General features: G+C 44.0%; 10 protein-coding genes across 15 annotated transcripts; 3 read left to right on the top strand and 7 right to left on the bottom strand.

Annotated features, from left to right (window-relative positions):
* The first annotated feature begins 1,732 nt into the window (after positions 1-1,732).
* LOC128261897 (cuticle protein 7) lies at positions 1,733-3,203 on the top strand. The gene is made up of 2 exons (XM_052995834.1): positions 1,733-1,999; positions 2,456-3,203. Exons 1-2 carry the CDS (start codon positions 1,748-1,750, stop codon positions 2,891-2,893), a joined length of 690 nt encoding a protein of 229 aa, XP_052851794.1. The 5' UTR covers positions 1,733-1,747; the 3' UTR covers positions 2,894-3,203.
* A 454-nt stretch (positions 3,204-3,657) lies between these two features.
* Positions 3,658-4,165, bottom strand: LOC128261908 (pupal cuticle protein Edg-84A). Its single transcript, XM_052995847.1, has 2 exons — positions 4,064-4,165; positions 3,658-4,009 (listed from the first exon to the last, which is right to left on the bottom strand). The coding sequence occupies exons 1-2, from the start codon at positions 4,073-4,075 to the stop codon at positions 3,710-3,712; spliced, it is 312 nt and encodes a 103-aa protein (XP_052851807.1). The 5' UTR covers positions 4,076-4,165; the 3' UTR covers positions 3,658-3,709.
* A 43-nt stretch (positions 4,166-4,208) lies between these two features.
* Positions 4,209-11,391, bottom strand: LOC128261870 (uncharacterized). 5 transcript variants are annotated; one of them, XR_008268297.1, is made up of 9 exons: positions 11,332-11,391; positions 9,374-9,575; positions 9,126-9,293; positions 8,400-8,738; positions 6,918-7,960; positions 5,918-6,214; positions 5,589-5,648; positions 4,707-4,922; positions 4,209-4,631 (listed from the first exon to the last, which is right to left on the bottom strand). XR_008268297.1 is itself a non-coding variant. In XM_052995786.1 (8 exons), the coding sequence occupies exons 1-8, from the start codon at positions 9,527-9,529 to the stop codon at positions 4,606-4,608; spliced, it is 2,199 nt and encodes a 732-aa protein (XP_052851746.1). In that variant the 5' UTR covers positions 9,530-10,195; the 3' UTR covers positions 4,209-4,605. The 5 variants fall into 5 exon arrangements, 2 of the variants coding, with proteins under 2 accessions (XP_052851746.1, XP_052851748.1); XR_008268296.1 differs by lacking the exon at positions 11,332-11,391 and adding an exon at positions 10,312-10,373; XM_052995786.1 differs by lacking the exon at positions 11,332-11,391 and having other exon boundaries at positions 4,813-4,922; positions 9,374-10,195.
* Positions 11,392-12,488: 1,097 nt separating this feature from the next.
* Positions 12,489-14,753, top strand: LOC128261875 (dynein regulatory complex subunit 3). The gene is made up of 6 exons (XM_052995793.1): positions 12,489-12,744; positions 12,800-13,083; positions 13,367-13,545; positions 13,611-14,163; positions 14,224-14,558; positions 14,614-14,753. Exons 1-6 carry the CDS (start codon positions 12,504-12,506, stop codon positions 14,729-14,731), a joined length of 1,710 nt encoding a protein of 569 aa, XP_052851753.1. The 5' UTR covers positions 12,489-12,503; the 3' UTR covers positions 14,732-14,753.
* On the bottom strand, positions 14,660-15,986 carry LOC128261892 (enoyl-CoA delta isomerase 1, mitochondrial). Its single transcript, XM_052995829.1, has 3 exons — positions 15,544-15,986; positions 15,331-15,477; positions 14,660-15,265 (listed from the first exon to the last, which is right to left on the bottom strand). Exons 1-3 carry the CDS (start codon positions 15,796-15,798, stop codon positions 14,804-14,806), a joined length of 864 nt encoding a protein of 287 aa, XP_052851789.1. The 5' UTR covers positions 15,799-15,986; the 3' UTR covers positions 14,660-14,803.
* A 223-nt stretch (positions 15,987-16,209) lies between these two features.
* Positions 16,210-17,839, bottom strand: LOC128261894 (enoyl-CoA delta isomerase 1, mitochondrial). The gene is given in 4 exon segments (XM_052995832.1): positions 16,210-16,994; positions 17,208-17,354; positions 17,411-17,482; positions 17,484-17,839. Coding segments are annotated over 4 exon segments (843 nt in total). The 5' UTR covers positions 17,640-17,839; the 3' UTR covers positions 16,210-16,526.
* Positions 17,840-18,198: 359 nt separating this feature from the next.
* Positions 18,199-19,485, bottom strand: LOC128261893 (enoyl-CoA delta isomerase 1, mitochondrial). 2 transcript variants are annotated; one of them, XM_052995831.1, is made up of 4 exons: positions 19,394-19,485; positions 18,989-19,222; positions 18,782-18,928; positions 18,199-18,721 (listed from the first exon to the last, which is right to left on the bottom strand). In XM_052995831.1, the coding sequence occupies exons 2-4, from the start codon at positions 19,214-19,216 to the stop codon at positions 18,251-18,253; spliced, it is 846 nt and encodes a 281-aa protein (XP_052851791.1). In that variant the 5' UTR covers positions 19,217-19,222; positions 19,394-19,485; the 3' UTR covers positions 18,199-18,250. The 2 variants fall into 2 exon arrangements, with proteins under 2 accessions (XP_052851791.1, XP_052851790.1); XM_052995830.1 differs by having other exon boundaries at positions 18,989-19,311; positions 19,394-19,445.
* A 491-nt stretch (positions 19,486-19,976) lies between these two features.
* On the top strand, positions 19,977-20,966 carry LOC128261901 (translocon-associated protein subunit gamma). Its single transcript, XM_052995839.1, has 2 exons — positions 19,977-20,248; positions 20,311-20,966. Exons 1-2 carry the CDS (start codon positions 20,101-20,103, stop codon positions 20,733-20,735), a joined length of 573 nt encoding a protein of 190 aa, XP_052851799.1. The 5' UTR covers positions 19,977-20,100; the 3' UTR covers positions 20,736-20,966.
* LOC128261886 (3-ketoacyl-CoA thiolase, mitochondrial) lies at positions 20,954-23,240 on the bottom strand. Its single transcript, XM_052995820.1, has 5 exons — positions 23,097-23,240; positions 22,668-22,834; positions 21,412-22,185; positions 21,202-21,356; positions 20,954-21,140 (listed from the first exon to the last, which is right to left on the bottom strand). Exons 1-5 carry the CDS (start codon positions 23,113-23,115, stop codon positions 21,059-21,061), a joined length of 1,197 nt encoding a protein of 398 aa, XP_052851780.1. The 5' UTR covers positions 23,116-23,240; the 3' UTR covers positions 20,954-21,058.
* Positions 23,241-23,623: 383 nt separating this feature from the next.
* Positions 23,624-25,442, bottom strand: LOC128261879 (probable splicing factor, arginine/serine-rich 7). Its single transcript, XM_052995796.1, has one exon. The coding sequence runs from the start codon at positions 25,317-25,319 to the stop codon at positions 23,775-23,777; it is 1,545 nt and encodes a 514-aa protein (XP_052851756.1). The 5' UTR covers positions 25,320-25,442; the 3' UTR covers positions 23,624-23,774.
* Positions 25,443-25,678: the final 236 nt, after the last annotated feature.

The following is a 25,678-nucleotide window of genomic DNA, read 5'->3' as shown; positions in this document are numbered from 1 at the left end:
CGATCCCTGCAGTCAGTTATATCGGACACGATCTCCGCTGGTGTACATGTCGCTAAGTAGACACAACTTATTATTTATAGAGACTACTTCAATTTATATGTCTTGTAGCTGATTGGGTTGGGCGACGCTGGACAGCGACCGACAGCCGGCACGCCCGCGCGGAGCGGTGGAATTTGGAGCCTGGGAGCGAGTGGACAGGCTATCGATCGAAAGGGGAGCCGGAGGAACTGAACTGTCCAAGTGCGTGAGCAGGCGGTGGCGATGCCAAATTGGTGCACGACCACTCACAGTCAGAGTCAAACCACTCGCACCGAAATCGTAATGTGGTTCTAAGCGAATGTGGCGCAAGATATGAATACGCATACGCACTGAGCCGCTCCAATCCATAGCAGTCCACTGCACTCCATCCAACTCCAGCAGAACCCACCCCACTTGACCAGCTTATTACTTCATATCGAAATTGGCAACGAGTTTGCTACGAGGAGTCCACGGTGCCAGGCTTTGTCGCATTGATTTGTGTGCGGAGCACATGCGTGAAAGGCAACGGCGCCGCCACCTGACCAGCCCAGACCCAGATCCAGATCCACATCGAGATCCAGATCCAGATCCAGATGCATTGCAGCGATCTTGGGCGGCACACACGGGCGGATGTTGCAATTTGATTAATTAATTAAGTGGAAAATCGGCAAAGCTCTTAGCGGCTTTTCTCGATATTGGCCGATCTGCGAATGTCAACGTGCAATTTGTTTGATGTGTCGGCGATAATGCCCCTCCTTCTATAACCATTGAATATGTCAGCCAACTTGTTTGGTAGTTTACTGACGTCTAATTGAGATAGAAAATATCCGGAAAAAGCATTTTGATAAATCAATGACAAATCGCCGAATAAAAGACTATAATTTACTTTTTTAATATTATAATTGTCAGTCCCAATAAACAATTTTACTGTCGTGTTAACCAATGCATCGTCTAAATCCATTCAACAAGTCATCAAACTTTTTTGGAAGAAGATCGATTTATTAACATAGCATTGATAGAAACGATCCTTGAAAAACCATACCAAAAAACATTTAAAACTTTATATTTTAAAATAATGAAATTGAACTCTAACACACAGAAAAAAGATGAACAGTATTAATTTTATATAATTAAAGATAATTAAAGATATAATATTTACCATAGAATAATGTAATAATGGTATTATTTAAACATATAAGTGACACGCCAAGCGTCAAGACCAAATTGATTTATTTATTGAGAAAAAAAAGAAAAGTTATTGATTTTAATTTTTACAATGAATAAAATGTATTGAGATAAGGATTAACCTATCTTACAAGCAAACTTTTACTTGAAGTAACATTTATAGGAAACGTACAGGTACATTTAGAAATTTTGTAAAAGGGTCAATTAAATTACTTCTTTTTATACTTACCCTTACATATGCAAACTAATGAACAGCTATCAATAATAATTATAGTGAATTTATAGTTTTATCGTTCAATGATAGCCTCCCCCAACTTTCACTTGACTTTGGCACACTATCATTGTTTTATTTCAGTGACAAGAGATTACGTTTACCGGGTCCACATTGCTGCCCAAACTGGAGCAGTGTAAATGTTTTATTACCAGAGTACAAGATTTGCCGAAAAAATGTAAAATGAAATAAAAATAAAAATATAATAACAATTTTGCATTAGCTTGATTCCGGTTCGCTGGGTGAGGCGATCGTAGATCGTTTTTTGGGAGTATGGGGTGTGGGTTATGGAGTGTGGGTTATGGAGTGTGTGGTGCGTGTGCTCGGAGCGTGGCACCCATTAAGATCATTCGATGGAGATGGAGACGAAGGTGGAGGTGGTGGGGCCGGGCCAGAGAGCAGTGCTTTGACTATAAAAGTTGCGATCGCGACACTTGGAGACATAGTTCAGTGCAGGAGCCGCAGCAGCCACCAAGTCAGCCAATTCACCAAATCCCAAACCAAGTCCAAGCCAAAATGTTCGCTGTAAGTAAGAAGGCTTTAAGGATTAATACCTTAGTTAGAAAAAGGATATGTTATAAAAGTTTTAATAGATCGTAGGGTTTTATACCCTTTCTACAAACTGGACATGAAAAAATATCGTTTGAAACAAAAAGTTAACTTATCCATAAAAAATGAGAAAGGAATTAAAAGCTAAAGTTAAAAGTACACATACATATATTACAAAAAAGTCAATGTTTTAAAAAATATCTTTTTAAAGATACAAATTAAAAAAAAAATATATATTACAAAAAAAAATTAATTACTAATATAAGATAAAAATAATTGGCTAATAGATTAGCAATTTAAAAGGAAAACCAAACTATAGTTGAACTTTCAATCATATAGATAATAGATTTTTTTAAACTTTTTTTGAATTTATACTTATTTACATGTATTGAAGAACTTGTACCTTTAACCAATTCTAAATGTATTTTTCAGCTCGTCTCTCTTTTCATCCTGGGTGTTGGAGCAGCCGCTGCCATCGAGCTGCCGATCAGCCCGCTTTACCACTCACCCGCCCTTGTGAAGCCCCTGCTGAAGACCATCGAGGTGGAGGCACCTGCCCACTACGACTTCGCCTACTCGGTGCACGACGAGCACACCGGCGACATCAAGAGCCAGACGGAGTCCCGGAAGGGCGACCAGGTCCAGGGCCAGTACACGCTGGTCGATGCCGATGGGTATCTGCGCACCGTGGACTACACCTCGGATGCCCACAACGGATTCAATGCCGTCGTTCGTCGCGATCCGCTGGGCCACAAGGTGGTCAAGGCCGCGCCCATTGCCAAGATCCTGGCCCCCGCCCCCCTGCCGCTGGCCTATGCGGCACCCAAGCTCCTCGCCCCCGTCAAACTTCCCCTGGGTGTTTACCACTAAGCTCTGGGCAGAAGAACTGATCGAGAGAGATAGCAAACACTGACTTCATCGCATCGACGACGACGACCCATACGCATCCGCATCTGTATCTGTATCTGTATCTGAACTGTTGCTTAACTACCCAGACACCTCGTATTGTATCTACCTTTCTCTGAACCTATCTTATTTTCCTACTCTACGATATCTCTATTTAGTCTTTTCGGCATTGTGTCATCGAATGTGCCATAAATCGATGGCCGAGGGCCTCTATCTCATCTATGTAAATACTTTGTGCATATAGAAGGCAATAAATGCATTTTTAGAAAACATACTTTGCTCTTTTTGAAATATTTAATTGAATGGAACGGGCCTGTTTTCCGATTGTCCTGCCTTTTGAAACATTTTCATTATAGTTATCCCATCGGGCAATTATGTTTGATCCAATATATAAAATATATATAAAAGCGCCCTTTGGAGATAAATTGTTATATCGATTTGTGATTTGTTATGGCATCTTTAAAGTCATGTTTTAACTTTCAATATATAAGTTAAGACTCGAAAAGAGTCGCAAAATTGAAAATTTGGAATTAGCTTGTATTGTAAACTAGTATTGTCTAACCGGCCCATAAGTATACTGTACGATGTTTTCTTGTTTTTGGATATATGGCAAAAACCTATAGGGTTCCCTCTCTCTCGTTAAATGATTCTAATTGAACATTAAATGAACAGCCCTTTGATTTATTCTCTGAATACACATTTTTCATCAAGCATTATGGTAGCCAAATCGTGAATCCAGTCAGCTGGGAGTATCCTTTCTCTGGGAACCCAATAGGGAACTCAATAGTGGGGTATCGGTTCCCGACGAACTTGAGCATTGAAGCCCAACAGCGGATCGGCGGAGTAGTCCACAATGCGTCGGTGACCATCGGGATCGTTGAGGGAGTAGCGACCCGTTACGTATTCGCCCCGTCGGTGCTCGAACTGATCCTTAACATCGCCAGTGTGGCTGTCGTGGACAGAGTAGTGGAACTCGTACTGGGCTGGACTAGCGATCAGTTCGTCGGGATGGCCGGTAATGATCCCGGCCTGAACAGCAACCAGGGCGCTCAGGATAAGGCAGCAGGCGATGCTACAATGCTGCACCACAGATTGTGATATATGTATAAAGGGATATTTAATGTCCCGACTTACCAAGACATGCATGGCGAAGAAGTACGAGGTGTTTAATTGGAGCGATGAAGTACACTCGACTGATGATTAAGAGCTGCACTCGGGCCTCTTTTATATGATATACCGACACTTGGCCCATTGTCGCAGTGGCCAACTTATGTGAGATGAAATCAAATACCCCTTATGCAACCCATATAGCCCTGCCATGTTGGAAATGAAACCAAATCCCTGCACTTGCCTTCAACTTTTTGTTTGCAATCGATTCAAAACTCACTCGGATTATATTATCGTATAGTAGCTTAAAGTACAACTTAGACTCGAGGCTCAAGTTCGTAGGCTACTTTACACAATAGTTTAGCTTAGTTGTATCACAGCAATAACATTATATCGAGACTAGACTAACTCTACACGCCGATCCGTTGATTCCATCAATTCCATTGCTCCATGGCTCCATAGCTTGGTGATTTGGACTTATATTTGGATTCAGTTCGAAATTACGCAGATCAATGCAGGCACTTTAATTTACTCCATTCATTCTGTTTCAGGTACAACGATCCATCTCCTCAGAATTTGTTCTCCAGCAGCGATCCTGGGAACACGATAGGGGTACATTTAAAACTGCAGCCTGAGAATTTCTTAGTGGTGCTCTATTAATTTACACTACCATTTGCAAGTTCCAATGGGGTGATTGCTAAGAGACTACTTATTGTGGACTGGGGGGAGTGCTCTCGACTTCTACGCTTGCTGATGACTACCCAAAACCAAGTTACCATTCTCGGCCACCATCCAAGCCGTCAGCTTCTCGTCCTCCGTCTTGTTGGTTTCATCCCAGGGGAAACTGGCTGCCACCGCGGGCTTCTCCTTCTGAGTGTTTTGAGCTCTGAAATAGTGTTTGGCCCAACGTCAATTGTTTTAAAGTGGAAATAGTATAGATATATCTTACTACGATATGTATCTTATTAAAGGCCATAAGAAAATAAAAGATTGTTTTGTAATTTATTAAACTGGATTTGTCAAAATTAATTTATGATGTTATATATTATTTAAGAAAGTAAAATTATTCATTAAACTCAATATCTGACTAAAGCGGGGCATTCAAAATTAAATAAAAATAAAATAAATCAATAAAATGAAATTCGCTTTCACTAAAAAAACTTAAAAGGATTTAAAAAACATTTCAACTTGTTCTTTGTGTTTACAAAATAACAGTCTTTAAATACCCCGAACAAGATAAGTTCGTACATAAATATGTCTTTAATTAAAGTCTTGACTACATGGAGGTGTGTTTAGTTAAGAAAATAAGGCAATTTTAGATAACAATGGGTCAGAAAAAAATTTAAATCTTTTTCTACGAGAAAATCGTGTAATCAGAGACAGGCAAATTAAAAGTGCTTAGACTACGGAAGGGGTAATCCTTGCTGAAAGTACAAGTACAGCCAGAAATTACTTCCCCCCAAATACGATGATGATATGATATATGGTGTGGTGAAGGTCTCTACTGCTACTGAATCATATTTACAGCTCAATGGCGAATGTTGGTTTTTACCTTATGGGCCAAAAGCGACATTCTTCATCAATTGAGGGGGAGGACGAGGAGGAGTTATCACTTGGGGCACCCGCACAAAGTGTTCAATGTTCAATGTTCAATGACAAGCAAACGAAAACACACACAAAACGACGACAGAGACAGCGCGACAAATAGACAGAAGAGAGAGAGAGAGAGAGAGAAAGGAGAGAGACAGAGTACAATGTAGAGAGAGACAGGATGCAGGATGCAGGATGCAGGATGCAGGATGATCATGAGGATGCAAGGAAGCACGTGTCAAGGGCTACAGGGCATGCAGGCCAGCGCAGTGGACATCCCCACCCACTTACAGCGAGTCCGCATGGCTGCCGTTGTTCACCTCCAGGCTGCTCTGGGTGGCCTTCTTCCGCAATCCCGGCCTGGGCAGGAAGCTCTCCCCGAAGAGATCCCGCTCCCGGGGGCCATGGCCATTTCCACCGCCCGTCGACGTCGACGTCTTGCCACTCTTCGCCTGCTGCGTGGGCGGCACCGTGTGCGGGTACTTGCCGTCGCTGTCGGAGTCCATGGACAGCTGCCCGAACAGGTCCTCCAGCAGGATGTTGGCCTTGGCATTGCGCTGACGCTTGGCGGAGGTTTTCAGCTTGGATCTGCTTGGAGCGGTGGAGAGACGGATATACACACGGTGAGGACAGAACAGCGACAGAACAAAGTGCGGTGCCGGGAGTGCACATCCAGAAACTAATTACCATCAAATAATTACAAAATTATCTTTGAATCTATAACTCTACACTCATACAAATGTAATGATTCACCAATTTTGACAAAGAAAATCTAATGTTATTCTTGATTAATTTTGTTAATCCAAGGAAATGTGTGTCAAAACATATTCTCAAATTAACATATCTATTTCGGTTTTATGTTACCATGTTTACAAATCTTTTCCGGATTTCCCTTAAGAATTTTTTCACTAGTTCGATAATTAGTTAAACCGATTTAAATGATTATATAGTACGTTAACTATTATTATTTAATAGGATATAATAATAAAAATATTGTCAAAATGATTATTGAAAATTGAAAACACTTCAAACAAATATGGTATGGTAACCATTCTATATTTTCAGTTAGAAATATAAATTATGTTAAGGCTACTTTTAAATTTTCTGTATTCTTTTTTTTTAGAAATATGTACATTTAGAAAAAGGTTCAAAAATTCTCAATTAGCAATAATTTTAAAAATTCAAAAATTCTCAATTAGCAATAATTTTTGTACGAGTGTATGCTATGGAAATCAAGACCTTTTTTCAAATGTCAAGGGGAAGTTCAATGTATTTTCATCTTCTAACTCACCCGAGTATCATATCCAGATCGTCGGACTTCAGAGCACTCATTTTGGATTCCTGGGCTGCAGCCCGCGATCTTCCCGAGAGTCGCAATGGTGGAGGACCCGCATCCGGTTGCAGTTGCGGCTGGCGCACAATGAGGCTCGGAGGAGCCTGGCTGGCACTGACCTTGGAGAACACGTTGTACACTTTGGCATCGGGGCCGAGGAGTGATGGCCTGGCCACCGGCACGTAGTAGCCACCATTGGATGCGCCCACCATGAGCTTGGCACCGGCGTTCTTGGCATTCATGTTGGCCGTGTCGTAGCTGAGGTGGCTGCCATTGACGTAGATGGCGCCGGCATTCCGGGACGTGGTGGTGCTGAAGGAGACGTTCGGGTGGTGCGGGTGGTGCGGGTGCTGCGATCCAGCCGGCAGGCCAAAGAGCTGCGAGATGTTGCGGTTCAGGTAGATGTCGTTTATGGACTCGCTCCCGTTCTGCATCTGCGGCCCCTGGAGCCCGTCCGTCGTGGCTCCTCCCAGGCTAGAGGAATCGGCCAGCGAACCCGCACCCATGTCGTGGCTGGTCAGGAAGCTCAGCTTCGGTTGGTACTTTCTCGGCATTCCTCCATTCTTGGCCGCCTGATTGCTGTTCTTGCCAAGATTGGAGTGGCTATTGATAACGATGTTGTTGTTGTTGTTGTTGTTGTTGTTGCTCTGGTGGAGCAACTCGGTGACCGCCTGCAGCTTCTCCTGCACCGGAAGCACATTGTTGGACACTGCCTGGGCGGGATGGCCATTGGCATTGGACGCCGCATACTTCGAGCTGAGCCGCACATTCGCCTTGGTGGCCGCCGTGGGCGAGATCCGCTTGAGGGCATGGAAATACGGATATTTGAGGCTCTGCTGGGCCGTCGGTCGCTTGTCGGGATCGTAGGCCAGCATGTCCTCCAGCAGGTCCAGTCCGTTTTGGCTGCAGCGGCTGACGACGCTGCTCAGTGGCACTTTGATGCAGTCCGGGTATCGGAAGTGGATCATGCTCGCCAGCCGATATCCATCCGGCCAATCGCCCTTAAGAAAGAAAAGGAATATATCTTTGAGATTGAGAAAACTGCAGTTCTGAAGCTTAACAATGATTTTTTGAATTAAATAGAACATGAATATGGCAAACGTTTAAACAAATATGTTTTAGGACTTAACATTAAATCATTATCATTTTGATTGTTTTGAAAGAGGTGTCCCAGTATATGTTTAAGTACTTTTGCAATATCAACCACAAATTACCTAATTTAACTTGGTGAAATATATATTTTAACTAGTAAGCCAAAAGTTGGAAGCTTTAAGTATCTTTTAAGCTGCATAATTCTAATTAAGACTTAAAAAGGAAATGGAAAGTTTTCCATTACGAATTAGTGATCAGAATAAGTTACGACTTATGTTGGGCCAAAAGAAAGTACTAATTTTGTCGACTAGTGTTAAGTAAAATAATTAAATCGCTGAGAGGACTCACCTTCTCTGGCGTACCCAGCACGGAGCAAATCTTGAAGAGCTGATCCACCTCGCTGCTGCCCGGGAAGAGCGGTCGGAAGGTGTAGAGCTCGGCCATGATGCAGCCCATGGCCCAGAGGTCGATGGTGCTGCCGTAGTTGGTGGAGTGCAGGAGCACCTCCGGTGCCCGGTACCAACGCGTCGAGACGTAGTCCGTGAACGGAGGCCGCGACCGGATCTCCCTGGCCAGACCGAAGTCGGCTATCTTGATGAGGTCCGGACCGGAGCAGAGCAAGTTCTCCGGCTTCAGGTCGCGGTGGAAAAAGCCGTGGCGGTGCATGAAGGCCAGTCCAGTCAAAACCTGCATAATGAATTGTCAATAAACTTTTATTTTAAGAATCTAAGTTATCGGGGTAAAGAGCCAGGAAAGAGTAGTAAAACCAAACACAAATCTCCAGAGATTTTGAAAACAACATGTTTGTGTCATATATACATTATTAATCTGAGTTATCTGGGCAAAGGGTCTGTGAAATCAATTGATCTTTGTTAAGATGTAGTGAAATACAAACACAAACCTCCAGAGATATTAAAACTACATCATACTAACTAGCACTCGTTGGTTAAAGTGTCTTGAAACAAGATTTCCGTATCTATATATTCAGCCCATGGAATATAAGCAACATGAACATCTCATTACTCCAAAGACTCTTTACGGTATTAACATAATGATTAGCTCAATCAAGCTTACCTGAAAGAGTATACTTTTCAGCTCCGGCTCGGGAAGATGGGTGTCCCGGTCCTTGATCATTTGGTAGAGGTTCTCCTTCATGTACTCGAACACAAAGTACAGGGTGTCGTTCTCCCGGATCACCTCCTTCAGCTTGACGATGTTTGGATGGGACAGTTTTTTCAGCGACTGCAGCAAAAGAGCAGTTGGTTAAAGAAGGCACAAATATATGAACCCTATACCCTATAGATATATATATATATACTCACCTTGACCTCGCGCAGATTCATGGCCTCTTCCCAGGAGTAGTACTTGCGCTTCATGCGCTTTATGGCCACCTTCTCGCCGGTGTCCTTGCGCTGGCCCAGGACCACGGTGCCGTAGGTTCCATCGCCCAACTGGGTCAGCGTGATGTAGCGGTTCATCCTTATTCAGACGGGGGGCAGCTCTTCACACATTCTCCGGATGCAACTACAGGGCACGGAGGGACGGCAAAAATAATGGTCAATATACAGTATATATGTCACTTAACAAGCAGGACTCTTCAATAACTTATGAGTTCCGCCCATGTGTGCGGACTTGAAGGGAATCACAGTCAAGTTAAATTACTGGCAACCTCAAATCGAATCCAACTTGGGCATTCGTGAGTCTCCGTTTTCGGATGCCAGCTCAGCTCAGAGTTAATTAAAATCAATATATCGATCACGGACAGCCGGCTAAGAACTTGACCAAATTTATTTAACCCAAAAACGAATTCCCCATCAGGGTCAGCCAAGGCATGAAATAAAATAAAGGAATGGGATAGCACCTCCGGACATGATTTATGATTGCCACAACTAGTTTGTTGACTAGCGTCGATACAGTTAACGAGCGATGGGAATCTATTGTGTTCAATGGAAATTGATTTTTTATAACCACTTGAAATTAAAGACATATACTGCTATTATATTCTTAATCTTTAAATTTCATTCAACAAGCCTCTTGATAATACTTGACAACAATGTTCTATGAATAATAATTACATCAAGTAAATATCAGACTTCGTTCTTTTAAAAGTGCTTGATGTAAAAAAACAGATTTGTGGTTAAAAAAAAAAACATTTTAATTGGCTTAAGAAAATTTGGATTTGTTTTTAACTATTTTATCTATTGATTTTGATTAATTTATTTGTTATTTTATAGTTCATTTCTTATAGTTAAAATATCACTTTTTCTCATTATCTTAAATAACTTAGCTGGCTCCGACAAACAACAACAAAATGCAATACATGATAAATAAAATATTACTCATGGCAATCCAAAAAAATTGTATTTACCAAATCGTTACACAATAACTTGAGGCGTTTCTAATAAAATTATTTAGAACTAATTTTAATCTATCTAAAAATTTTACGCCTACAAGTTTTTAGGGCGTTTCTAATTACATTAAAATTTCTTTAAATGATTCGTCTATAAAGTTACGACAAACAATATTTTCTCTATTCTTAAAAAAGATGGCACTAAAGATGATTCTACTTTCTGCTCTGGCTTATACTGGTTCAAGATTTTCATTTGGATTGGGGGCTCCTTGATAAAAACTTCCGTAGACTATTGTTTTATGTTTTATTCCGGATATGAATAAACTAACAACTTATTTAATTTAAACGTTTTTGGAAAAAGTGTAACTGCAATCTTTGGGATTTTCTGATGGATTCTAATAATAAAAAAATATTTCTTTTGATTGCGAAACGCGAAACTAATATAAGTAGAGTTGATAATAATAAAAAAATATTTCTTTTGATTGCGAAACGCGGAACTAATATAAGTAGAGTTGATAATCTCAAAAAAAAAGGACTTGAATGAATCCATTTAGGAAGCTTAAAGTTTAGTTAAAGGCCATATGAAAATTCCAAGTTGACCTTTTATTGTTTGTTATAAAAGCCTCTTAAATCCAGATCCCATATCTTAACTGATATATAAGCTTTTCTATTGTGTTTTTTAAATAAAAAAAAATTCCAAAATATTTTCTTCTAAATCTTGGTAACCTTGCCAGAAATTTATTTTATAGTCAGTTGAATGTTTCAAATGTTATTAAACCACTGGAGATTATACTGTAGTTTGTTTTGCCCAAATTGACTTCTTTAGTCTTGGGGTAATAACTAAATACTAACATATTATAATGATAGTTTTTAGCAAGAAAAGTCTCCCTTTCTGTTTCCTTAAACAAAGTATCAACCCTCAGGCTTTACCTTTTACCTTTTCAACCCCTTATAGAATTTTGTTATTTCCAATTTTAGGCGCATTGTTTATTAGTTATTCAGAACTTAGACCTTTTCTGAAGAAATTTTAAGCATAATCATAAATCAATAACTTATACATTTTTTGGTTGGGCGTAGACATACGATGAATTCGTTAAGGATTTTGATGATATGACCTCTATACGATAGAGTATAGGCTTAGAGCTGGTAAATTTATTTTGCACTCAATTTGGAATATTCTTCATGTTTCGTAATTGGATTGTGGTCACTTGGCGAATTCAGTTTCTTGGGCGATAATTTATTCATTGTATGCGAACCGTTCCCACCTTCGATATCCCATTTAGATGTATATATGTATATATACAATGTATTGTTTTGGTTTGCCAATTTGGGGGAAAGGGGCGGTTTCGGGGGCAACTGGAAGCACGTTTCGACCTGACTTCTGGCTTCTGGCTTTTTCTTGAATCCTGCGTCACAGCCTTGAACCACTCACATTTGACTCACTTAAACTCTAGGCACGCACATCCGACGCCCGATTAGCCGATTACTATATGCACCACTATATCCGATAAGCGACTTTTTGCACCGTGCCCAAGCAAACAAACAAACTTCAATGTTCGGGGTCACTTTATCGATTGAGCTTGGGGGGTTGACAAAAGGAGCTCTCGGTCTGCACTTTTCTTTTTGCACTGCCACCAGAAGAAGATGAGGACCATGAGGTTCCATATTACTCGTATCTTAAACGCAATTGCATTTGAATCCGAGATCGCTGGTGTTCAATGTGTTAGTCCGAATTAAGTGGGATTTATGACAGCTCGCAGTGCGGATATCCTTGCCGAACAGAAGTTTATTTGATAAGCAAACACTGACAACTGGCAGGCCCGATATCCACAACAACGCGACGAGCCAGGCAACCGCAGTCCAAACTAGACCACCCTCGAATCCGGGAGAGAAAGCTAGCAGCCGAAGGTCCCCGAGCCGGCTGAATGGGTATCCGGCTCCGGTTCCACTGGCCATAGCCGAAGTCTTTGGGGGTGGAACACGAGCCACGACGGTTACTAGGCAGGGCCATGTTTTGTGGGTTGCCCCTGGCAACCTCGCCTCGAGTCCATTTTGGGGACCACGCGGATTGAGGATTAAGGTTTCAGCAAGCGCCAACCGCAATGGACGAACCGGTCACCATTCAGCCAGGTGAGGAGGAGGAGGAGGAGGAGGAGGATGAGGATCAAGAGCCCCTGAGGGGCTTCCTGGAGGAGATCAACTGCCCGGAACCAGGCATCATAGATCGCCAAATGATAGAGACCGCCTATCTGGAGGAGGGCCAAAAGGGCGAGGCAAGACGTCTCCACCAACTGGAACCAGTGGTCTATGATCGCATCACCACCATGCGGCTAGAATTCAAAAGTAAGTGTTTTCCTAAAGTCAAAGAGACAGACTGTCCTAACGACCTATCACCCAGATATCCTGAGAATTGATCACCTTTGGATGATGCCCAATCTCACCAAGCTCTGCTTGAACTGCAACAAAATCGAGGTGATTGAGCATCTGGAAATGCTAACTGCCCTCAAAGATCTGAATCTCAGTTTTAACTACATCACACGGATTGAGAACCTGGAGACACTGGTCAACCTCGAAAAACTCTCACTGTTTAGCAACCGCATCCGGAGAATCGAGAACATACATACTTTGGAGAATCTCGTTATTCTCAGCATTGGAAATAATCTCATCGATACGGTGGAGGGGGTAAGGTTCTCAAGATAGTTTCTCACTATTATTTACTCTTTTTAATCATTATATTACAAATAAATTTAAGATTTTATAGCATTAAATTAGAGCACAAGTAAATTTTAATATCGTTTAAATTAAAGTGTCTTCTTAAAAATATGAAAATACCATATATAGAATACAAATTAAGCTACCTTGTAAACGACTCCTTTGATTTAAAAGTTTGGAAGTAAATAATGAGAATGTGTCAAAATATATTTTCAAATTAAAGTAATTATTTTTTTTCTGGTCTAACTTCTAGATTGAACGCCTACGTTTTGTGAGCAGTCTCAAAGTGCTCAACCTGGAGGGTAATCCCATTGCCAAACTGCCGGACTTCCCGTTGTCCCTTTATGTGACTGCCATCCTGCCCCAGTTGCGCTACTACGAGTACATTTTCATCAAGACAGAGGTGAAGGAGGAGGCCCAGAAGCGTTTCTAGTGAGTCTAGTCCTTAGTTCTGCCTTACTTGTCCCAAGAGTAATGTTTTTGCCAAACGTGAACAGTCGAGAGTTGCGCGAAATCGAGGACAAACAGGAGCGTGAGATCCAAGGCCTGGAAACGGAGGCTCGTGAAATGGCCGAGGCAGACAGGCTGGCCTCCAGTTTTGTGGAGCATCTGGATGGTCAGCAGCTGTACGAGTCCTTGTTGCGAGACGACGAGGAGGGGCGCATCCTGATGTTGGTGGGGGCACAGGCTCAGGAGCTCTACGAGGAGTATTCCAAGGATGTGCACGAGCTAACCCAGCAGATCTACCGCCTGGGCCTGGAGCGATTCGGTGAGCGGGACGAGGAGATTCGTGACTTCAAGGCCAGCCTGCATGAAGGACAGGAGGAGCTGCAGGCTCAAGGTCAACGGCAAATCGAGGAGTTCCTGCAGTACAAGGAGCGAACCTTCGACGAGATGCGCCTGAAGTGGAGGGAACTGGACCAGCGCGACGATGACTTGGAGGCCTTGCAATCCCAGTTGGATACCCTGAATGCCCACTTTGAGGACGCCCTAAACGAGATGTGGGAAAGTCTGATGGCTCAGGAGCTCCATCTGCACGAGGCCGTTGAGGTGAGCTTCTCTACTCTACTCTAAGCTAGTTTACCTCAGTTACTCCATTTTGTCGCACAGGATTCCACGTTAAATTTCAATCGGAAGATTTCTGAACTAATGGCCAGCTTTGTGGAGCAGGCTCAGGTGATCTTCCAGCAACTGCGAGATGTTTGCAGTCATTTTGCCCACAACATGACGGAGGTAGTGACCCAGTTCCTCTCCAGCAAGCTGAGTCGCCAGGAGCAGAATGCCATTCCCGAAGAGCTGAGAAAGTGTGTGGACGATCGCGAGGCAGTCCTGCAGCTGGTGGAGGGCATGAGGACATCCCATACCGCACGGGTGGATGAGCGCGAGGATCGCATGGCTCAACGCAGCAGGGAGTTTATAGATGACATGATCTTCAAGCTTAACAAGTGGGTTCGCTACAGATTCCAAAGTGAAGTATCAACAAAATCCATCTCTTTACAGCAAAGAAGTAGACCGTCATCGTGCCAAAATTCTAGAGATCAATTCGTTTATGGAAATGATGACACAGGCTTTGGCCAATCTGCCGGGGGAATCGCAACAGGAAGCCTCTTCGGATTGACAACTTTAATAGACACATATACACGTACATATATAATAAATGCAATTTGATCACCTAGCTTTAGAAGCTTCTCTATTTCCTATTTTTAAGACCCTCGAGGTGATTGGACAGTCCCTCCTGGAAATGTGGAGATGTGACATAGTCCACGCACTCCTTCAGATCCGCCGACCGATCCTTGAGCAAGTCCCGCACATCCGGATCGCGGCACATGCGCTTGGTTAGGCTCCTGGCCAGGGGATTGGCCTTGTCGAAGGTGGCCACGAAGGCGGCGCACTTGGACAGCGCCTCCTCCTTGCTGCTCGAGACCTCGTCGACGAGGCCCACCTCCAGAGCCTCCTGGGTCGCAAAGAGCTTGCCCTGGTTCAGAGCCCTCTCGACAATTCGACGGGGCAAAACGCTCTGGTACGAGTGCATCATCCACTTGGAGATGACGAAGCTGAAACGGGTGGCATGGATGCCGATGGACAGATCGGGGAGCATCACTCGGTACTCGCAGGCCGTGGCCAAAACACAGCCGGCGGCAGGAGCATGACCCTGAAAAGTTGATTACTAAGTATTATTTCACAGAACTTAAGATCTGTATCCGCAGGAGAACTTACGTTAATGGCGGCTGCTGTGGGAATACCACACAGATGCAGGGCTAGCCACAGATCCTGAAACCGGGTCCAGAATAGCCTGAAGCGCTCCACTTCCGGATTCAGCAGCTCGTTGAGATCAAGGCCAGCGGAGAAGACCCTGTCATTGCTCTGGAAAACATAATGTACTTACATATAAAAAAGTTATTGAGTGATTTTGGGGAACCCCAAACCCACCGAAGTCAGGATGAGTCCGCGGCTTTTGTTGCTCTCGATCTGATTGATCGAATCGATGAGGTCGTGCATCAGCTCCATGGTCAGAGTGTTCACCGGCGGCTGATTCATCGACAAGGTGGCGATTCCACTTTTATCATCCACCTCTATGGTGGTCAGCTTCGATGGCGCCCCTTGGCTAAGGGATCGCAGGGATTGGGCCCCGCAGAGGATGGGCTTCATCCGGCTGGCTGCATCTATCAGCCTGTTACGCAACATTACGACGACTTCGGATTTGGAGCAGCAATCACGCACTGAGCGACAGGCAGGAATTTGAACAAATTAACCTGTTTATCATATACAAAGTCGAGTTGCGAACCAAAGAAAACAAACAATCAAGCTGAAACGATCAGCTGGTTAAGCATTTCCAGGCGAAGTTCACACGGTGCCAGAAAATCACGATCAACAAGTGGTTATCGAGAGTCTAAGTATGTAGCATTCAGGGTTTTTTATTAGATACTTTAAGTTCTACTTTTTTTAATTCACACACCCCAGTGATAAATTACTTTCTTTTAATAAAAGGAGTTATGTTGATTTTTATGGGTTAATTAAATGACAAGTTTATAAGGATTTGAATTTTATTATTAACACTGACATCATCACATTTTATTCGTGATCTTCGATTTAAGTTCTCAACTCGAAATGCGCAGTGTAAATAGTTGTTTGTATGTCAGTGTTAGATCAATAAAAGTTGTACATTTTTGGAAGAGAGGTGAGACAAAATGAGCACGAATTTCTTATATTTGTGATATTCAGTATTCAACAAATTTGTTTATTAAATAAACACATTTTGAATGTAACGATTTAAAATCTTGTACATATCAAATTTAAATGCTGACCTGACCTGGTCTGGTCCAAAGTTATAAGTATAATAATCAATTAAAAGCTTAAACTGAAAGTCAGAACTTAAAAAAAAGCAATAAACAATTTATAAACATAAATTTCCTTTACTTCTTTCCCTTTTTCCTAAGGTTTTCAAGATAAATGCCCATAACACTCTGCACCTCTGGTCGAGAGGCTAGGGCCATGAAATCGGCCAAATCTTTTTCGCGAATCTTTTCAAACTCCTTGAAATTGTCCGCACGGAATTGTAGTTTGGTCAGTCCACGAGCCAGTGGATTGACCTTAGCAAAGCTGCCGATGAAGGCAGCGCATCTTTCCAGGGCCTCCTTCTTGGAGTTGACGATCTCATCCACCAGGCCTTCCTCGATAGCTTCCTCCGTGGTAAAGAGGCGCCCTTGGGTGAGAGCACGCTCTGCCACTCGCTGGGGCAGAACGTTAAGGAATCCGGACATCAGCCACTTGGGGGCGATGATTCCCAGCTGGGCTTCGTTCAGTCCGATCAAGAATTTGGGCAGCATCACCCGATACTCACAGGCGGTAGCCAGGAGGCATCCTCCAGCTGGGGCGTGACCCTGAAAAGAAGAAAAACGAGAAAAACTTAGGGTTATGGCATGGAAAAAAACAAATTAACTGTAGATATTTGTTTTTTAAATTTATATCTTAAAAGACAATTGATAATACAAGAAATTTAGGAAGTTAAAATTTATATGAACGAAATGATAATCAAAACAACAAGTAAAGATACAAATTTAAAGCTTCTTTAGATCCCGGCCACTACAACTCACATTGATGGCTGCTGCAGTGGGCAAACTGGTCCCGTAGAGGGCAATCCAGGCTTTTTGCAGTTCTGTCCAAATGACTCGGAGTCGCTCCTTGTCCGTGTTATACATTTCCATGATATCCAGGCCAGCTGAAAACACATTGGAAAGTGCCTGCAAATAATTCAAATATTATTTACATAATTTAATCATTTATGGGAACCACATACGGAGGTTAAAATGAGGCCCCGGCTTTTGTTGTTCTCGACTTCTCTGATGGAAGACTGCAAGTCCACCAATAACTTGGACGTTTAGGCTATTGACCGGAGGCCGATTCATTGTAATGGTAGCGATTCCGGTCTTATCGTTGACCTCCACTGTGGTCAACTTGGTGGCAGTGGACATCCATCTTTTCGAGCCCCCGCGAGCCACAAATCTTAAGAGATTCGACTGGAGCATTTTCCTTTGGTATGTATGAAAAATGACCTTTGTACTGGCTTCGGCTAGAAGATTTTTTTTAAGTTGCCAACTAAAGCAATCCTATGTATTTTATCAAAAATTGTTGCAATATTTTAAAGTCTACCAAATAACTCTGTAAGTTGAATTTAACAATTCTTATCTACAGCTGCTAAGCAACTACTGATCTTCGATGGAAATTTTCCAGACTATTGTTATCACCTATCGAGCTGCCAGGTTTTGAATTATCGAATACAATCAAATTCAAATACCAATTTAAACAGCAAAACACTTCAGTACCTACAGTAAACTATACAAAAAATCTGTCATTTTTGTACATAGATCTAAACTTGAAGCCTTTAGTAAAAACTAAAAAGATAAATGACAAAAGAGTTATAAAAGACTTACCTCAATCTCGACTATACCTTGCTAATATTGTAAATTAGTTGACTACACTTATCGTTTATTAAGATCAATTAAAAATAGTTTAAATTTTGCCTTCTATGTAATATAATAAATCCAAAACCAGTCAACCTCTGCTTTTAGATTGCACAAATGATGATTGAATTCAAAATGCTTTTATTATTATTACAAAAATGTATAAAATCGTTTGTTTATTGCTTCTTGGCCTTCTTCTTCAGACCCTCGAGATAAATGCCCAGACCTTTTTGCACCGCTGGCTGGTTCACAAAGAAAAGGAACTTCTCCAGATCGTCTTTCCGCTCGTTCTCCAGCTGCTGCAGATCGGCAGCCCGGAATTGTTGCTTGGTCAGTGACCTAGCCAGCGGATTGACCTTGGCAAAGGTGCCAATGAAGGCGGTGCACTTTTCAATGGCCTCCTCCTTGCTGTTGGCAGTCTCATCGATGAGGCCCACCTTCAGGGCTTCCTCTGTGGTGAACATGCGTCCTTGGTTGAGGGCGCGCTCCGCCTCCCGTTGTGGCAGGACGCTGAGGAAGGTGGACATGAACCACTTGGGTGCCACAATACCCAGTTGTGTTTCATTCAGGCCGATTGTGAATTTTGGCAACATGACCCGGTACTCGCAGGAAGTAGCCAGCAGGCATCCGCCGGCGGGGGAGTGGCCCTAAAATGTATGGTATGGGCTAGTTAGAAGATGAGTCCTAGGAGCTCACGAGGTACCCACATTGATGGCCGCTGCAGTGGGAACACTGCTGCCATACAGTGCCAGCCATGTTTCTTGTAGTTGAGTCCAGAAGGCCCGAATCCTGTCCTTATCCGGTTTGTACATCTCCAGGATATCCAAGCCAGCGGAGAATATCGTGGAACTAGCCTATGGTTGAATTTAATAGTTAATGTATTTAGGTTCCATTCATTTTTAAATCTTATTTACCGAAGTCAAAATGAGTCCGCGGCTTTTGTTGCCTTCGATTTCATCGATAGAGCTCTTCAGATCCTGCAGCAGTTCCAAGTTGAGCCCATTTACGGGTGGGCGGTTCATTGTGAGGGTGGCGATTCCGGTCTTGTCGTTGACCTCCACTGTGGTCAACTTTGTGCCGGTGGACATCAGGCGGTTGGTGCCACTACGGGTCACCAAACTCAGGACTTTCGAACGCAGCATTTTAAGCTAAAATGTAGGAGAGACGCAAACAACTGTGAGTGACCTTTGGACGGATGCCGGTTTCTTCTCTTTTTGGGTACTTATGCTGCCAACAACTTCAATCGTAGTTCGGATTAATTATTAAAATAATAATTTAATTAAAAACTCCAAAAAATCTGAAGAAGTTTATTTATTCACCTATTAATATTAACTAAACGAAACAATTTTAACAAACAAACACAGCTGCCGCAGAACTTGTTGCGCTATCGATAGGCAGCGGTGTAGCAAAGGGGGTTAAATGGGCAATCAGATTTGCCGCGATTTCCTATCACTCTTTTTTTTTATGAAAATAAACTAAATTTGAATGTACACTGGTGTGTTCATTACTTTTTTATAATATCTGTAACCAAGTTAAACATTAATTACTATTTTACTTTTTTTTTTTTTCTAAATAACACAACAACAATTAAATCAAATAAATTATATTATTTCATTTATCAATAAATTACAAAGCAGTGCAGATTTTAAGTGAAAAGTACAAAGTTAAATAGAACAGTTGAAAAACAAAAAAAAATAAAAGGGTTTGCTTTAAGTTATTGTGTATTTATTTATTTATAATTTATTGATTTGAAATTATATATGTACAATCAATCTAAAAGTTTTGTTTTTTTCTTTCTAAAAAGCAACTTTCAAAGCCCAAATAAATTATTTTCAGTGTCGATAATCGACAATCGATTACAAGAGCTGTCATTGACATCTGCCGTGCAACCCTGCCTTTTGACGTTTACACGTCACAATTCGTCGGTGCCGAAAGCGACTCGCATTCTTGCATTCGTGTACACCTCACCTCAGTCTTTGCCTCGTCTCCGCTTTGTAGCTACTTTCTCCACGAAAATCCAACGAAAATGGGCTCCGGCAAGCAACAGAAAGTGCAGTCCTCGGGCTTCACCAAGGAAGAGGAGCTGCTGCTGCAGGACTTCAGCCGCAATGTGAGCACCAAGTCCTCGGCGCTCTTCTATGGCAATGCCTTTATCGTGTCGGCCGTTCCAATCTGTGAGTAAAGTGACACGTTGTATGTTTTGGGACGAATGATGAATGAATGTTGTGCCTTGCAGGGCTCTTCTGGCGCATCCACAACATGGATCTGTGGCCCAGCTCCATCCTGTTCGTCCTGGTGACGGCGGCTAGCACTTATCTGATGGCCACCGCCTACAAGAACATCAAGTTCCAGCTGAAGCACAAGATCGCCGGCCGCAGGGAGGAGGCGGTGACCCGCGAGGTCAATCGCCAGGTGGGCGACGACAAGAAGGTCACGCGCAAGGAGAAGGACGAGCGCATCCTGTGGAAGAAGAACGAAGTGGCCGACTACGAGGCCACCACCTTCTCCATCTTCTACAACAACGCCATCTATCTGGCCGTGATCATCTTCATCAGCTTCTTCATCCTGAAGAACTCGACGCCATTCATCAACTACATCTTCTCGGTGGGCATCGCCAGCGGCGCCCTGGCGCTCTTCTCCACCAGTGCCCAGACGAATTAATCGCGTCCACATGTCATCCCAAGTTCATGTACTCGTAATGTAAGCCCTTCAAGAGATTTCCTGGGACAGCGGGCTGGTGTCCCCTTTTCATCCGCCAGCCCTCCATCCCGATCGGCATTTTAAGCAGCGCGAGCATAGAAATTTTATAGTATAAACACCAACTTGTTGTCTTTCTTGTAGAAAGCTGATCAACTTCCATTCGCAGATGATTTAATAAATTGTAAAGTTAAATTAATCTCTTTATTACTATCGTGGGAGTTTAAAAACGGAATTTTTAGCACTAATTTAAGTGTAAATGCAGGATAAGTTCCAGAGCTCTGAGATTAGACAGCCTCCAGGAGCAAAGCAATGCCCTGACCACCTCCGATGCAGGCGGATCCAATGCCGTACTTCAGCTTCTTGCGCCTGGAAAAAGGGAGAATATATTGCATGATATGATACTTGTTATTGAGTTTGGAAAACTCACTGCAACTCGTGAACTAGGTGGCCAGTGATGCGAGAGCCACTGGCTCCCAGGGGATGTCCCAGAGCAATGGCACCGCCATTTACATTCAGCTTGGAGGGATCTAGTTTCAGGGCATCGGCACAGGCCAGTGTCTGGGCGGCAAAGGCTTCGTTGATCTGGAAGTTATAGGGTTAATTTTCGTTTCTTAATGTAAAGCATAAGTCTCATTACCTCAATCAGATCAATGTCCTCCAGTTTCTTGCCAGCAACCTTCAGGACATTCTGAATGGCGGGCACTGGGCCAATGCCCATGATCTCTGGCTTAACGCCCACAAAAGAGAAGGCCACCAGACGGGCCAGGGGCTTCAGGTTGTACTCCTTGAGGGCCTCCTCCGATGCCACAATCACAGCGGAGGCTCCATCACAGATTCCGGAGGCAGTTCCGGCCGTCACAACGCCGCCCTTCTTGAAGAGCGAGGGCAGCTTGTTCAGACCCTCGATGGTGGTTTTGGGACGAGGGTGCTCGTCCACCACGAAGTCCACCTCCTTGCCCTTGACCTTCAGCTTGATGGGTGTGATCTCGGCGTCGAAGGCGCCCTCCTTCTGGCCCTTCTCCCAGTTTTTTTGGGACAGCAGCGCGAATTCGTCGACGCGCTCCCTGGTGATCTTGTACTGGTCGGCCAGGTTCTCGGCGGTCAGCGCCATTGGCAGCTTGCAATACGTGTCGGTGAGGCCAGCCCACAGGGCGTCCTCCAAGTTGTAGTTGGCGCCCAAGGTGGTGCCGAAGCGCATGTTCCTCGCGATGAACGGACTCTGGGACATGTTCTCCACACCGCCGGTCAGAGCCACCTTGGCACCACCAACCAGGATGTCCTGGGCTCCGTTGACGATGGACTGGAAGCCGGAGCCGCACAATCGGTTGATGCCGAGGGCGGGTTTCTCTATGGGCACACCGCAGTTGAGACCCACATGGCGGGGTACATAAATGCCATCCGTGGAGGAGGACTGCAAGGTATAGGATTGGGAATTCTTACTTTGGGGATACGGAATTCAATGGTTGTAACGTATTCAAAACAATAATAAATTATAGACTTTGGTTTTTTCCTTCTTACATAACCAATAATTTGTATTTATTGCTTAAATATACATTAATATATTTTGTGGTTTGGATATTTCAATATCTGAAAACAATTGTTAACCTAATTTCACTGGATAGCAAATATGAATAACTTTTTTACTTCAAATCTGAGCCAAATCTTGAGGTTTAGTTAGCTTGGGCACTCAAAAACAAACAATCTTTAAAACAATAAAACAATGATGACTGAAGACTGCTTACTAGTCTGTAAATATGTGTATTAATGTTTTATACCCAGAAAAAACTTCTTTTTACAAAGAAGCGATTTTGTACATTTTTGCTAAATGTAATTTTATTATAACTCTCTGCTCTATAAAAGGATCTCTAAGGACTAGGACTTAGCCCTACTTACCGCAATCACGTTTCCGACGATGACGGTGTCCACCTGCTCTCCCTTCAGACCGGCGGCATCCAGGGCAGCCTTTGCAGCAGTCGTCTGGAGCTGGGTCTGGTTGATGCCCTTCAGGGATCCACCGAAGGTTCCAAAGGCCGTGCGCTTGGCAGCCACAATATAGATACCTTTTATGGGACAGATATGCGGACAGATGTAGAACATATATAATGTGCGTAGGCAAAGAGTAATAGCACGAATTTAGTAAAAAACGAAAGCGGATTTTTGTTTTCGATTCAACAGGTCCAAAGTGCAACCGGCTGGATGCGGGTGGGGGGACTGAGCATCAGATAAGACATCAAAAAGTCCAAAGTTCAGACGGCCAAACAAGATCATTTAGCATAGGGCCGGGCAAAGTTTTAACATATCCAGATGGATGCACTAAATTACCTTTAGTTGCTGCTGACATTTTGTAATTATTTCACTCTTAATAAAAATAGAAAACGATTTAATACAACGAAAAGCGACTACCGCGCTGCAATATCACTCAACTTCTGGTCGCGATTCGCCGCCATCGCAGACATATTATTGGATGAAAGCTCAAAAGCTTTTTCGATGTTCCCACAAATTTCAGCTGTATAATACACTGCGCAAAAATGGCTACACTTTCAGCTCTTAACGAGTCGATTTTAATAGTCATGATGAAATCAACGTTTTTAAGCCTTTTTCCTTTATGAAGGAAAATACTCAAAACTAACTGCTCTGTATAAATCAATAATATCATTAAAATCTGTTATCTGATATTTTTACCACCAAAGAATTTGGTGGTCAGCTTTATTTCCAAAGAATTATCCCAATAAATAAAGAACCTGTATTCAGTAAAAAAAATTCAAGGCTCGCACCAACAAATCCTGGCCAATCCTTAAGCATGTTGTACATATCGAGTGGTTTCCCTTAAATAAAAATTGCGTAAATGCTGCATTTTTAATTAGACTTTATGCTTGGGAAGTAGGACAGAGTGTGAATGGAATACAAATCGCATTGAGGATAATGGGTATCGGGTTATAATGCAGACGGGGTTACTTAAGCTTTGTATTTATTATAAAATAGTGTGCAATCTTTCTAGGCCTAGGGGGAGTTGGAGATGTCCATGTTGTCCGACTTTTCAACGCTCACCGATTTACGTGACTTCGAATCGGCGCTGGAGCGCGAGCTTTTCACCTCCAAGTCCTCGGAGATGGATTTCAGTTTGCGTGCTTCGGGAGTGCGTGAGCGTTCGCGCCGCCGCGAGGATTTGGAGGACACGAGGGCCGGGTCCTTGCTGCGACTGGAGCGTGACTTGCTGCTGCTGGTTGCCGGCGGCGGTGAGGGTGAGCTGCGCTTGCTTCTGGACCGGGGTGATCGCGAAGAGTGCTTCTCGCTGCGGTGCGACTTCTTGCTGCGCTCACGGGACCGGGAACGCTTGCCGTTTCCACTGGCCCCACCTCCAGCTCCGTGGGAGCGTGAGCTACGGGAGCGGGAGGTGCTGCGGCGATGACGGGACCTAGAGCGCTTGCCACGCGATCTTGACGAGCGAGAGTGTTTGCCACCGCGGGAGCGCGATCTCCTGGAACGCGAGGTGCTGCGACGATGCCGGGATCTAGAGCGCTTGCTGCGGGATCGCGATGAGTGCTTGCCCCGCGAGCGTGAGCGCCGGGAGCGCGACACACTGCGACGCTCCCTGGAGCCAGAGCGCTTTGACCGCCGCCGCGATGTGGAGCGGTGCGATCGAGAGCGACTAGTGCGACGTTCGCGGGAACGAGAACGTGATCGCGACCTACGCCGCTTGTCCTTGGCGAGCATACCGATCACCGGGTCAATGGCGGCGGAGATCATGCTCTGCGCCTCCTTTACAATGGTCATGGCCTCCTCGATCTCCGCCTGGGCTGCCTCATTGGACTTGGCCTCCGGCTTGGTTATGGAGTATGTGGAGTGGTAGACGCTCAGGTGGCCGCCCTTGAACTCCTGGCCCTGCATGCGCAGGGCGTGGATAATGCTGGTCTGCTCGCAGAATTCGATCATGCAGTACGTCTTGTTGTCCTTCTCGGCCCAGCGGGCGTACTTCACCTCGCCGGCGCGCTGAAAGCAGTCCATCAGGTCGTCCAGGCGCCACTCGTTCTTCACGTCGCACACGATGATGGTGCGCCGGATCTCCTCGATCTTGCGGCCATCGTAGAAGGAGGGCAGGGCCGGGTACTCCGGCAGATTGAACTCGACCAGCTTGGGGTCATACGTCTTGATCACCTGCTGCGGCAGCTGGCCCTCGATGCGGTTGATGACCTCCGGCGGCAGCTTGGAGTCCGGCTTCTGGAGACCCGGCACAATGGTACCGTTTTTGAGCATCTCCAGGGCCCGGTACTCCTCGGGAATGGCCAGCACCGGGATGACGATCAGGGCGCGATCGATAAACACCGTGTTGGTCAGGTGCTGGGCCACCGGCACACTAGTCGTCTCCGTGTACTTCACGTAGCAGATGCGCGACTGCACCGGACAGGAGACGTCCCGGATGGTGGGGTACAGACGGATCTCCTCTATCTTGCCGATGTTGCCGAACAGCGTCTGCATCTGGTCCTTGGTGGCCTGCGGCGCTATGTTGGTCACCTGGATCACACGCGGGGTGTTGCCGCCAGCCATGTTTTCTAGTTTTTCGGTTCGCCCTGGGGTTTTTATCGGTTTATTCGCAATAAAAGTGTTTTCAATTAACCTACAAGAGCAAGCGAAAAAAAAGCGAGGGTTGCAAAGCGTCGCGAAGTTTCGATTGTCAGGAGAGAGAAAAAAGACGATAAATCGATTAAATTGGCGCATCTGGCAACGCTGTAAAAATCTAGCTATTTTTACGCCGGTTTTGGCTGTTTTCAAAGGGCACAAGATGAAATTGGAAAAAAAAACAGCAAATACATCTCGCCAAAAAAAACCTTAGATAATCTATAGAAATTCCAGAAATCGTTGAAACAGAGTCTGCTGTTCTTTTTCATTTAAAAGCCATTGAAACT

The sequence above is a fragment of the Drosophila gunungcola genome, unplaced genomic scaffold (assembly GCF_025200985.1).
Source record: "Drosophila gunungcola strain Sukarami unplaced genomic scaffold, Dgunungcola_SK_2 000001F, whole genome shotgun sequence".
NCBI classification, from domain to species: Eukaryota; Metazoa; Arthropoda; class Insecta; order Diptera; family Drosophilidae; genus Drosophila; species Drosophila gunungcola.
This window is presented reverse-complemented; position numbering and strand designations above follow the sequence as displayed.

Excerpts from the sequence above, each read along its gene's own strand:
- LOC128261893 (XM_052995831.1), bottom strand. The coding sequence starts at position 19,216 with ATGCTGCGTTCGAAAGTCCTGAGTTTGGTGACCCGTAGTGGCACCAAC. Across the intron at positions 18,929-18,988 it reads GCGGACTCATTTTGACTTCG|GCTAGTTCCACGATATTCTC; the intron begins GTAAATAAGATT and ends ATTCAACCATAG. Across the intron at positions 18,722-18,781 it reads CCACTGCAGCGGCCATCAAT|GGCCACTCCCCCGCCGGCGG; the intron begins GTGGGTACCTCG and ends CATACATTTTAG.
- LOC128261870 (XM_052995786.1), bottom strand. The coding sequence starts at position 9,529 with ATGAACCGCTACATCACGCTGACCCAGTTGGGCGATGGAACCTACGGC. Across the intron at positions 9,294-9,373 it reads TGAATCTGCGCGAGGTCAAG|TCGCTGAAAAAACTGTCCCA; the intron begins GTGAGTATATAT and ends CTTTTGCTGCAG. Across the intron at positions 5,649-5,917 it reads GGCAGCCATGCGGACTCGCT|TGATAACTCCTCCTCGTCCT; the intron begins GTAAGTGGGTGG and ends GGGTGCCCCAAG.
- LOC128261897 (XM_052995834.1), top strand. The coding sequence starts at position 1,748 with ATGGGGTGTGGGTTATGGAGTGTGGGTTATGGAGTGTGTGGTGCGTGT. Across the intron at positions 2,000-2,455 it reads TCCAAGCCAAAATGTTCGCT|CTCGTCTCTCTTTTCATCCT; the intron begins GTAAGTAAGAAG and ends TGTATTTTTCAG.
- LOC128261875 (XM_052995793.1), top strand. The coding sequence starts at position 12,504 with ATGGACGAACCGGTCACCATTCAGCCAGGTGAGGAGGAGGAGGAGGAG. Across the intron at positions 13,084-13,366 it reads TCATCGATACGGTGGAGGGG|ATTGAACGCCTACGTTTTGT; the intron begins GTAAGGTTCTCA and ends TCTAACTTCTAG. Across the intron at positions 14,559-14,613 it reads ATGATCTTCAAGCTTAACAA|CAAAGAAGTAGACCGTCATC; the intron begins GTGGGTTCGCTA and ends ATCTCTTTACAG.
- LOC128261879 (XM_052995796.1), bottom strand. The coding sequence starts at position 25,319 with ATGGCTGGCGGCAACACCCCGCGTGTGATCCAGGTGACCAACATAGCG.
- LOC128261901 (XM_052995839.1), top strand. The coding sequence starts at position 20,101 with ATGGGCTCCGGCAAGCAACAGAAAGTGCAGTCCTCGGGCTTCACCAAG. Across the intron at positions 20,249-20,310 it reads CGTGTCGGCCGTTCCAATCT|GGCTCTTCTGGCGCATCCAC; the intron begins GTGAGTAAAGTG and ends TGTGCCTTGCAG.
- LOC128261886 (XM_052995820.1), bottom strand. Across the intron at positions 21,357-21,411 it reads AGGACATTGATCTGATTGAG|ATCAACGAAGCCTTTGCCGC; the intron begins GTAATGAGACTT and ends TATAACTTCCAG. Across the intron at positions 21,141-21,201 it reads CACCTAGTTCACGAGTTGCA|GCGCAAGAAGCTGAAGTACG; the intron begins GTGAGTTTTCCA and ends CCCTTTTTCCAG.
- LOC128261892 (XM_052995829.1), bottom strand. The coding sequence starts at position 15,798 with ATGTTGCGTAACAGGCTGATAGATGCAGCCAGCCGGATGAAGCCCATC. Across the intron at positions 15,478-15,543 it reads GCGGACTCATCCTGACTTCG|AGCAATGACAGGGTCTTCTC; the intron begins GTGGGTTTGGGG and ends TATGTTTTCCAG. Across the intron at positions 15,266-15,330 it reads CCACAGCAGCCGCCATTAAC|GGTCATGCTCCTGCCGCCGG; the intron begins GTAAGTTCTCCT and ends TCAACTTTTCAG.